At 36.3% G+C, this 12,198-nt stretch overlaps 1 protein-coding gene across 10 annotated transcripts in view; it reads right to left on the bottom strand.

Annotated features, from left to right (window-relative positions):
* The window catches only part of OSBPL8 (oxysterol binding protein like 8), a 160,047-nt gene that overhangs the window by 81,067 nt on the left and 66,782 nt on the right, over positions 1-12,198 (bottom strand). For 6 of the 10 annotated variants that reach the window (XM_045069086.1, XM_004752371.3, XM_004752373.3 and 3 more), the window contains one exon: positions 9,054-9,090. The exons of the other annotated variants lie outside the window; for them this stretch is intronic. In XM_045069086.1, the coding sequence (XP_044925021.1) occupies positions 9,054-9,090 (37 nt within the window). The remainder of the gene's footprint in view (positions 1-9,053; positions 9,091-12,198) is intronic. 10 annotated transcript variants of the gene reach the window in all.

The raw sequence follows: 12,198 nt of genomic DNA, 5'->3' as shown, positions 1-12,198 counted from the left end.
ACTTGCAATAAATTCCATGGCTTAAGAACTCTGAAGTGGCTGTCCTCCCTCCCCCCGTTACCTTTTCAATCTCATTCTTTACTACACTCCTCTTTAGTTACTTGGCTCTAGCTACAATGGCCTTGGTATTCTTCAAAACATGACATTTTGCCCCAGTCTCTGGGCCTTTAACTCTCTGGTTCCTTCTACCTGGAAAACTCCTACCCTAGACTTTCACACTATTGACCCCTCTCATCATTTGTTATCTGTGTTCAAATGTAATCTCTTCAGAAAAGCTCTTCATGGTACTTGTGATAAATAAGTTCCCAATACAACTTGTAAATTTTTTTTGGTTATTGTGCGCTCTGCCGCAATTGTAACTACCACTTCATTGAACATGATCTGCATTGTAGCTCTTATCACTGTCTGAAATTATACCATTTGTTTGTTTATTGTCTGCCTTCCCCGTTTGACCATAAGCTCCATAAGTGCCATAAGAAGGGAGTTTTGTTTGCTTTATACTTGCATAAATCCTCAATCCCAGTAAGGTTCTGGCATAGTGAAGGTGCTCAATAGAATCTTGCCAAAGGAACCCATCAACAAACTTTATATTTTATAAAACTTCATTATCATAAAGTAAATAGCAGCTCCTTTGGTTACTAAACCCAAGATCCATTTAATTCCTAAAAATCCTTAGTGAAATTAAAAATGTATGGTATTAGGGCGCCCAGGTGGCTCAGTGGGTTAAAGCCTCTGCCTTCAGCTCAGGTCATGATCCCAGGGTCCTGGGATCGAGGTCATAATCTTAAAGTCCTAGGATCGAGTCCTGCATTGGGCTTTCTGCTCAGAGGGGTGCCTGCTTCCACCTCCCCCTCCCCCGGGCCTACCTCTCTGCCTACTGGTAATCTGTCAGGAAAAAAAAAAAAGAAGTATTGTACTGATGTAGGAAGAGACAATCTGACCTAAAGAACATAACAGAGAGCTCTCATAATCAAACCCATGCATATGTTGAGCCTAGACATACAAAAGAGGTAGGGAACAAAAAAGACTACTCCATTAATGATACTAGGAAAACTGATTATTGGAAAATTAGGTCCTACCCTCATACCATGCACAAAGAATAGTTTTACGAAAATTACAGACATAAATATAAAAAGCAAAACCTAAGACCTTTTAGAAGAAAATATATAAAGAGTATCTTCATAAACTTGGTAGGGAATGACTCCCTGAAAAAGACACAACAAAGCATTATCCAAAAAACAAAGAACTGATAAATTCTACTATATTAAAATTAAGATTTTAATCAAAAGGTACCATAAAAAGTTAAGAAGAAAAACAGGATATTTGCAACATATACAATTAACAAAGCGTTGGTATCCAGAATGTTAAAATAATAATAATAATAATCTTATAAATCAATTGGGAAAAAACCAACAATTCAATAGGAAAATTTAGGGATATATGAAAAAGCATAAAATACCTAGGAATACATTTGACTAAGGAAATTAAAGACCTAAACAATGGAAACTATAAGACAGTGATAAAAAAAATTGAAGACACTGGGGCGCCTGGGTGGCTCAGTGGGTTAAGCCGCTGCCTTCGGCTCAGGTCATGATCTCAGGGTCCTGGGATCGAGTCCCATATCGGGCTCTCTGCTCAGCAGGGAGTCTGCTTCCTCCTCCCTCTCTGCCTGCCTCTCCATCTACTTGTGATTTCTCTCTGTCAAATAAATAAATAAAATCTTAAAAAAAAAAAAATTGAAGACACAAATAAATGGAAAGACAGTCTATGCTTATGGACTGGAATAATTAATAGTTAAAATGCCCATACTAGGTGCCAGGCTAGCTCAGTCGGTAGAGCATGAGACTCTTAAAATATCCATACTACCTAAAGCAACCCACAGATTGAATGCCACTCCTACTAAAATATCAATGGCAGGGTGCCTACATGGCTCAGTCCGTTAAATGTTCAACTCTTGATTTCAGCTCAGGTCATGAGATCGAGCCCCACATCACGCTCCATGCTGAGCTTGGGAATTTTTCCCTCCTCCTCTACTCCTCCTGTAGCTTATGCATGCGCTCTCTCTCTAAAGTGAATAAATGAAATCTTAAAAAAAATTTTTTTTAAATTCCAGTGGCATTTTTCATAGAAATAAAACAAAAAATTCTAAAATTTGTATGGAGACTCAAAAGACCCTGAATAATCAAAATAATCTTGAAACAGAAGAACAAAGCTAAAGGCATCATGCTCCCTGGTTTCAAACTATAAAAGAGAGCTAAGCAAAACAGTAATCAAAGTAATCAAAACGGTATGGTACTAGCATAAAAACAAGACACAATAGAATAGATCAGAGGGCCCCAAAATACACTTATGCATGTATGGTCAAATTAACTTATGACAAAGGAGCCAAGAATATATAATGGGGAAAAGGGCAGTCTCTTCAATAAGTAGTACTAGGGAAAATGGACAGCCACATACAAAAGAGTGAAACTGGACCACTACCCAACCTCATATTCAAAAATTAACTCAAAATGGAGCAAAGACTTCAATGTAAGACCTGAAGCCCTAAAACACCTAAAAGAAAACACAGGTGGGGCACCTCGGTGGCTCAGTGGGTTGAGCTCTGCCTTCGGCTCAGGTCATAATCTTAAAGTCCTAGGATCGAGTCCTGCATCGATCTCTCTGCTCAGTGGGGTGCCTGCTTTCCCCCCTCTCTCTGCCTACTTGTGATCTCTCTGTGTCAAATAAATAAATAAAATCTTTAAGGAAAAAAAAAAAAAGAAAACACAGGCAATAAGCTCCTTGACATTAGATTTAGTGATGGTTTTTTGGATCTGACACCAAAAGCAGAGGCAACAAAAGCAAAAATAAACAACAGGACCCCATCAAACTAAAAAGCTTCTGCACCACAAAAGTAGCCACCAACAAAACGAAAAGGAATCCTACTGAATGGGAGAAAATACTTGGAAGTCATGTATCTCATAAGGGGTTAATGTCCAAAATACATCAACTTACACAACTCATCAGCAAAAAACAATTTGACTTAAAAGTGGGTGGAAGGTCTGAATAAACACTTTTCCAGAGAAATAATGGCCAACAGGTACATGAAAAGATGCTAAACATCACTAATCATCAGAGAAATGCAAATCAAAACCATAATGAGCTATATTCTCACACCTATCAGAACGGCTATTATCCAAAAGAAAGGAAATATCAAGTGTTGGCAAGGATATGGAGAAACCTGACTGCCTGTGCACAGTTGCTGGGTATGTAAATTGTTGTAGTCACTATGGAAAACAGCATGGAAGGTCCTCAAGAAGTTAATAATAGAAACTATCATACAATCTAGCAATTCAGCTTCCATATAATTTTCTGAAGAAAATGAAGACAGAGAGACCTGAGTGCCTAGGTTATAAACATGGATAAAAATCATTCTTGCCCTCAAATCCACAGTCTGGCAAGAAATATATTCACAGGGGCGCCTGGGTGGCTCAGTGGGTTAAGGCCTCTGCCTTCGGCTCGGGTCATGATCCCAGGGTCCTGGGATCGAGCCCCACGTCAGGCTCTCTACTCAGCGGGGAGCCTGCTTCCCCCCTCTCCTGCCTGCCTCTCTGCCTACTTGTGATCTCTGTCTGTCAAATAAATAAATAAAATCTTTAAAAAAGAAAAAAAGGGGGGCGCCTGGGTGGCTCAGTGGTTAAGCCGCTGCCTTCGGCTCGGGTCATGATCTCAGGGTCCTGGGATCGAGCCCCACATCGGGCTCTCTGCTCAGCAGGGAGCCTGCTTCCTCCTCTCTCTCTGCCTGCCTCTCTGCCTACTTGTGATCTCTGTCTGTCAAATAAAAAAAAAAAAAAAAAAAAAAAAAAAAACCTTTAAAAAAGAAAAAAAGAAAATGAAGACAGAAATTTGAAAAGATAAATGTACCCTTATGTTCACCATAGCAAGGTATTATTTACCATAACCAAGACATGGAAACAACCTACGTGCCAATGACAAATGAACGGACTACTACTCAGCCTTAAAGAATGAAATTTTGCCATTCATAATGTGGATGAACCTTGAGGGAACTATGTTAAATTAAGTAAGTCTGACAGAGAAAGACAAATATGGTATGATCCAAGTTCAAAAACCAAGTTCCAGAGCGCCTGGGTGGCTCAGTGGGTTAAAGCCTCTGCCTTTGTCTCAGGTCATGATCTCAGGGTCCTGGAATCGAGCCCCACATCGGGCACTCAGCTCAGCAGGGAGCCTGCTTCCCCCTTTCTCTCTGCCTGCTTCTCTGCCTGCTTGTGATCTCTGTCAAATAAATAAAAAAAATCTTAAAAAACAAAACAAAACCGAGTTCCTAGATCAGACACAAACAGGAGGGTAGTGAGCGAGCAAAATGGGTGAAGGGAATCAAAGGGTTTCAGACTTTCAGTTACAGAATAAGTAAGTCATGTGAATGAAATGTACCGCATGATGACTATAGCTAGTTAATACTATACTACATATTTGAAAGTTGCTTAGAGAATAAATCTTAAAAGTTCTCATCATAAGAAAATAAGATCTGTAACTATGTATGGTGATGGACGATAACTAGACTTACTGTGGTGACCATTTTGCAAAATATACAAATACTGAATAATCACTGTATACCTGAAACTAATATAAATATGTCAACTGTATCTCAACACAAAAACGATTTTTAATTAAAGAAAAAGGAAAATGGGGGCAGGGTGGACATGAACAGTGAGTTCATGAAAGAAGAAATGCAAATGGCCAATAAATATACACAAAGATGTTCATCCTCTTTGGTAACCAGAAAAAGACAAACTAAGATCACAATGAGGTAAATATTTTAAACTCAGTAAAACTGACAAAAATTAGTAAGTCTGATAATACCAAATGCTGATAGGGATGGGAATCAATGAGACATTTTAAGCACTGCTGCTGGAGAATAAACTGATACAAGCATATTGGAGAACAATATGGAACTACCTTATAAAATTGAATTTCAGCATACCCTATGTGTCCAACAATTCCACTTTTAGGTTTATACCTAGAAATAGTACTCTTACATGCATTTATCAAGAGACAACAAGAATGTTCATAAGAGCAAAAATCAAAACAACTTAAATATTCATAAACTGAAAATAAAATGGATTTATAGATATGCATATAATGGAATAGCTTACAGCACCGAAAAGTAATGATCTGTAGGTATACCCCAAAACAATATTAACACAAAAAAACAAGTTCTAGAATATGACATACAGCATGATATCACTCATAAAATTAACCAAGCAAGGGGCGCCTGGGTGGCTCAGTGGGTTAAAGCCTCTGCCTTTGGCTCAGATCATGATACCAGGGTCCTGGGATCAAGCCCCACATCTGGCTCTCTGCTCAGCAGGGAGCCTGCCTCCCTTCCTCTCTTTCTGCCTTCCTCTCTGCCTACTTACGATCTCTGTCTGTCAAATAAATAATAAATAAAATCTTAAAAAAAAATTAACCAAGCAAAACTTAGTGACACATATGGAATTCAAAAATCTCAAATAATACATTTTTTAAAAAAGCAAATGATAAAACATAAAATCTAGTCATCACTTCTTGGGGGCAGGCAACAGGGACAGAGGGAGCACATGGTTGAATATGAGGGATTTTAAAGATTCATGTTCTTGAGTGGTAGGTCAACACATACTCACTGGATGATTCATCAGTACATTTTAGGCTAATTTAAAATACATTATGAGAAGAACAACTAATAGAATTAAAGTATGTTTCAGTATTCATTCAGCAACAGGTATCTAAAGAAAATAGTTTGAGAAGTGCAAATTTAGTTACATCTATCTCTAATTTCTTACTAGTTGAGGTATTACTATTTATGATTTTGAGAATGTTGAAGTGAGAGTATAAAGAAATAGCAATATAGAACGTATACTGTATATTCAGAAAAAATTTATGATTTTTTTCCTATTCTCTTACCCCATTTGTGAACATTAACAACTATGCAGATGATAGGATTTGCAAAATATAAAAAATCACTTTGATGTCCTATATCATTTGTACAATCTTAGACTATTTGAATGTAAGCTCAAGAAGGGCATTCACTTTGTTTTCAAATCACTGCATGATTCCAGAATACTTTCTGACACAATTCTCTTACTTACTCAAGATAGCATAATAGTGCCCTCTTCTGGTTCTACTTTATAGTGGAAATAAAGTAACCTACTTTGCTATTCATGTTGCATTATTATCTTAAGTATAGTAGAAACCAACCATGCTGGAATAATTAATAGTAACATAAGTAACATACCAGCTGTAACTTCTAAGGAGAATATGATTCTATAATTACCATCTTTACTTTATTAAGTCAACTCATCAATACAAAAATCTGAAGAATTTTTTTTTTTTTTAAGATTTTATTTATTTATTTGACACAGAGAGAACACAAGTAGGCAGAGAGGCAGGCAGAGAGAGAGAGGAGGAAGCAGGCTCCCTGCTGAGCAGAGAGCCCGATGCGGGACTCGATCCCAGGACCCTGAGATCATGACCTGAGCCGAAGGCAGCGGCTTAACCACTGAGCCACCCAGGCGCCCCTGAAGAATTTTTTTAAGCTTCATAGTTTGGTATTTGCACTTAATTTAAGGAAGCTGAGATAAAGTTAAGTAATTAAAGTCATAAGTAATCTCTATGTAAACTATAAGACTCCCCTTACACATGGTGTACCTTTTCTCAAACACTTAAAGAATCTAAGTATGTTTGCATATATTGTAGTCTTTTCATTCAATATGGATCCTAATATTAATGAAATTACTTTTCACTCTAAAAGATAAAAGATATCTCCAGTAAATATACAGTTTCAACCTTCTAATAGTTAACAGAGCATAATATAAACTCATCTCTAATATATATTATATAGTCTTATTTGTGTATGCAGAAAATACATAATCACAATAAATCTCTTCTATTCCAAGTGGTAAGTAAAGACCCCCATTTATAAAATCCAATTCCTAAAACAGAACCATTTTAACTTGTATTAAAAATTCAATTCTATTTTTCAGTTCAGTACTGCCAATCATTTAAATATATGAGGTAACTAAAGTAATTGGAAAATCCACTCGGGTATCACAAGTTAGGCTGCCAAGAAAACATAAAAATATTTTGATATCTATATACTTTTTTCAACTTTTAAAATTTCTACTATTCTAGGGGCACCTGGGTGGCTCAGTGGGTTAAGCCTCTGCCTTTAGCTCAGGTCGTGATCCTGGGGTGCTGGGATCGAGCCCTACGTTGGGCTCTCTGCTAGAAGGAACCCTGCTTTCCCCTCCCTGCTGTCTGTGTCTCTGCCTACTTGTGATTGCTGTCTGTCAAATAAATAAAATCTTAAAAAACTTTTTTTCTATTCTAATAATGCTGGTTATAAAATAAACAATATATTTAAAATACTATGAATTGTTGCAATTATGAATTTTTAAAAGAATTTTTAAGAAAGATTTTATTTTTATTTTTAAGTAATATCTAACATTCGGGATGCTGGGATCCAGTCCCACATTGGGCTCCTTGCTCAGCAGGGAATCTGCTTCTCCTTCTGCCTGCCATTCCCCTTGCTTGGGTGCACTCTCTCTCTCTCTCAAATAAATAAAATCTTAAATAATAATAATAAGAAGAAATTTTTTTAAAGTAATCTCTATACCCAACATGGGGCTTGAACTTACAACCCCCAAATCAAGATTGGCATGCTCTATGGACTGAGCCAGGTAGGTGCTGCTTTAAAAAGGAATTTTAACATAATTCTTTAGTCTCTTTTTAGAAAAAAATTACATACATACTATAATCAGTATTAGAGACAAACAGCAACCAATCTATACCAAAGAATTTTACAACTAGAAAAATGGTTGCTGTTACCCTGCTCAGTCTCCTTTAGCCAATGGGGGAAAAAATGAGCCCCAGAGCAGTGAACTGACTTGCAATGGTCAGGTAACTGTTTAGGAATAAACACTAAAACTTTCTAAATCAATATAATTTCTACATTGCCATTCAATAAAGTTTAAATCTTACTTTTTTTTTTTTTAGATTTTATTTATTTGACAGATCACAAAAGTAGGCAGAGAGAGGGGAAGCAGGCTCCCTGCTGAGCAGAGAGCCAGATGCAGGCTCAATCCCAGGATCCTGAGATCATAACCTGAGCTGAAGGTAGAGGCTTAACCTACTGAGCCACCCAGATGCTCCAAAGTTTAAACCTTTATCTGATTTATGACACAGTAATATTTTAATTATTTGGTCATATCTGAATTCAGCAAACTGATGGTTTCATTATGATGTTTTAAAACCAGGAAAGAACACACTGGGCTAGTACCCAACTCTAATGCCTTGATCCTTTAAGTTCTTAGCTTCAGGCTCTGTATCTACAAAGTTAATGCTTTATTAGATGATATCTGAGGTTCCTTTCACCTCAGTAATTCTGTGATTTTCCAATACAAAAGGTGCCTCTGTTACAATGCTCTGGAATTATCTATTAATGGGGGTATAACTCCCCTGCTAGACTATCATGATTCTTTAGGGCAGGGCACATGTTTTACTCATCATATATCCCTCCACAAAGATAGAACAGTGGTTAATAAACCTTTAATTCAGACATAAATTTAATGTGTATATTTTCTAAATCCCTTAGATGAAACATGTTTCACTTATGAAATCCCCAAAGTACAAATAAACGTGTTTCATAACCAAATTATCTATTATGTAAAGATTATGAAAAAACAAAAGTTTTCATTTTCAAATGATAGTGAATTTCTTGTACCATATCCAGTCTCAAAGAAATCTAGTCTATGCTTTATGATGATTGTACAAAGGAATACTATGAGAAAGAGTTCCTGAATTATGAATTAGCTAATTAGCTAAGTAAATAATCCATCTTGAGATGATCAAGAAGTAAATATACAAACACTATCAATCTCAGATGGGCTCTGACAGCTTTTCAGTGCCTAGAAAGAAAAGTAGATGACTAAATAATCAAAAGAGAAATACTGTATGCCTTTTATAAGTACACAGCAAAATATATCTCCAAATATGCGATTCAAACTTTGGCTACTTACTTGAGGGCCCAAGGACATCTTTGCTATCACCAAGAAGCTTTAAATGCAGGGTAATTGAGCAGCAAACAAATACAATCCAAACCAGGAAGAAGCAAAATGCATCAGGATTGAAGCAGCAGTGAAACAAAAGGACAAGGAAAAGAAGCATTAGTTTATAAGTAGAAAGCACATGCACATCAATCCTAATAATCATAATTCACAAGGAATTTCCTTTGCCACACATAAAAAGAAGTTGGCTTAAACATTATCAAATATTTGTTTAAATTTTGGAAAACAAAGATGGAAAGACAAAAATGAAATCAACTAAGTATTTTGTTTTGAAAATTATTCAAATCAAAAATTACTTTCAATTTTAACTCAAAATATGGGTTAGGAGTGGTACAATTATTAAGAAATGTAAGGAAAAGCCCAAAGTTGCTCATTCTTCATATTTAAATGGTTTTAAAATCTATAGCACCCATGCACTATTAAATATTAGTTCTGCATGCCATGAAAGCACTAACTCTACATAGAAATTCAGCCTGTTTCTTCTATAAAAAGAAAGGAACATTTACCGAGTGCTTATTATATGCCAAGCATTGTGCAAAGAGCTTTTACAAAGACATCAATAAAGTAGAACAAATTTTCTCTCAAATGGCAAAAAACCAGAGGAATATTGATTAGAATGATAAATTGATAAATTTTTATTGTCAGACAAACTTTCTTAGGAGCCACTAAATAGGAACTATTAGCACATGGACCTACTGATCTTTAGGAAGAAGACCCAATTCTGAAATGAGTAACTTGCAATTAACTAAAAGAAACAGTAAAAGACTACTGACCTTTTGTCTAGTAACTATTTTAACATAGAACATTATGCTAAATGTTGCCTACAGAGATTATGTTACATGTTGCCTATGGTCAAGTGTTTTGGTCTCCTTTGGTAGAAACAGTCCTTAGCTTTCCTTCATCTCAAATACCAAGTATAGTAACATCAAAACTAAAGTTACAACAAAAATAAAAAATTCCCACTGATTACATTATTGCTTGCTTTTATTTAAAGGGAATGAAGGAATCAATTATCTGTGACCAAAAAGAAAGGTAGTAGTTGTTTGCTTTGCCTCTTTCAGAAAAATCTTGGCCCTGTTGCTTCCCTAAAGCTCAAAATTGTGTTTTAACTCCTTTAAAGGTATCTACTCTAGTCATTTTTCTGCAGTTGCCCATTCTTCTATAAACTGATTTCAACTTCACAGATAAACTAAAAAATACATCTATAATGACAATGAACTAATTGTGCTCAAGTCCCTGTTACTTATGGCCACAACTAGCAAACACGTGGGAAAAGATTAAAGTATTTTTGGCAGGAGAGCTCTACAAAGGCTCCAGTGATCCCCATGTCTTTGTGTATAATCCCCTCTCTTAGAGAGTATTTTGGACTCACTTAAACACTTCTAATGAACAGAATATGGCAGAAGTGAATGGATGTTACTTCCAAGATTACACAGTAAAATGACCATGACCTCCATCTTATTTATAGTCTCTCGCTCTCCTTGGGGAAAGCCAACTGCAAAGTCATGAGGCGGCCTTGTAGGTAGGCCCATGAGGTGAAGGAATGATGTCTGTCAACAACTGACTACTTGAGTTTGTAAATAAATCTCCTGCCTTGGCCCTCCTTGTCCTCCATCCACCTGGTCAAGCTTTCAGGTGAGACTGCAGCACACAGCCTCCCCAGTGGCTTGACTGCAACCATTTGAGAGATTTTTGAGTCAGAGACACCTAGTAAACTGCTCTTGGATTCCTGACCCACAGAAATTATAAAATAACAAGTACTGTTGTTTTATGCCACTCAATTTTTGGATAATTTGCTGTATACCAATAAATAACTAATATAACAGAAAGGAGGAAACTGACTTGACAGGTATTTCATAGACAGTCTCTAAAAATATCTTTTTGTATTGGTATGAATAATTACTAATTTCCCTAGATTTACTATTAAATATGAATTTCTTGAAGGAGAACAACAGTTCTAACCATATATGCACAGCTGGGACTATTTAATTTCACAAGGCCACAGAAACCATTTCTAAAGGTTTTTTAGTTGGTCTTCTATTTAGGATAAACAATTAAGTTCACTTTGATCATACATATTTTCAAATTCTGTTAATTAACAGCATTATATCAACTTCTTTGCAGCTGTACTCCTTGCCTATTTGCTCCCAGAAAATAATCCCTAGCATACAGCTACAAATTCTGGTATTTGTTTCAAATTATGCTTTCAACATAACTTCAAGCATGTTTGTCATAGAAATCTGATTCTATTAATCTATTTTTTTTTCATATTGAGACACTGAGGAATCAAAATAAACACTGTCTATTCTTATCACTGATGGCCCCATCCGAGTATTTATGAGTACCTATTATATAGACAGGTATTTCAGGCACCAAGGGATATAACAGTGAACAAAAAAGACAAAAAGTTTGCCCTTTGTGGTAGTTATGTTCTAGTGGGAGAGATGTACAATAACATACTAAACAAGTAAAAATGTGTTGCATATTATATAGTATAAAAACTAAAGAAAAAATAAGCAGAGAATAAGGACACAAGAAGTGTTAAGGAAAAGAGAGTTATAATTTAAGATAGGGTAGCCTAAGAAAACTTCACTACAGACTTGACTGAATAAAATGAGGGAGTTTATCATAATGACATGAAGGGGAAGAGTATTCTAGGCAGAGAGAGGAACAAGTATAGAGTTGAGGAGTAAGATGGGAGCAAGTCTGGAAGGCTCGGAGCATAGTGAGAAGTCCAGAGAGGCTGGAATACAAGAAGGAGAGTAGTAGGAAATGAAGTCAAAGAAGTAAAGGGGGGCCATATTATGTATAACCTAGTCAGGACTTGGCTTCATTCTGAATGAGATAGGAAGCCACTGGATTTCTGAGAAAAGGAGTGACTAGAGGGACAAGAGTATAATCAATAGGAAGTTACTGTAATACTCTAGGGGAGAGTTGAAGGGAAACTTGGATCAGGTGGTAGCAGTGAGGGTGAGAGGAAGTAGGTGAGTTCTAAATATATTTTGAAAGTAAAGCCAACAGGATTTCCAAACAGAACAAGTATGAAGTTTTGTTGTTGTTGTTGTTGTATTTGTTTGTTTGTTTGTTTAAAGGAATC

The sequence above is a fragment of the Mustela putorius genome, unplaced genomic scaffold (genome assembly GCF_011764305.1).
Source record: "Mustela putorius furo isolate JIRA1106 unplaced genomic scaffold, ASM1176430v1.1 tig00003911_pilon_pilon_pilon, whole genome shotgun sequence".
In the NCBI taxonomy this organism is placed as follows: domain Eukaryota; kingdom Metazoa; phylum Chordata; class Mammalia; order Carnivora; family Mustelidae; genus Mustela; species Mustela putorius.
Note: the sequence above shows the minus strand (reverse complement) of the source record. Positions and strands in the feature narration are given on the sequence as shown.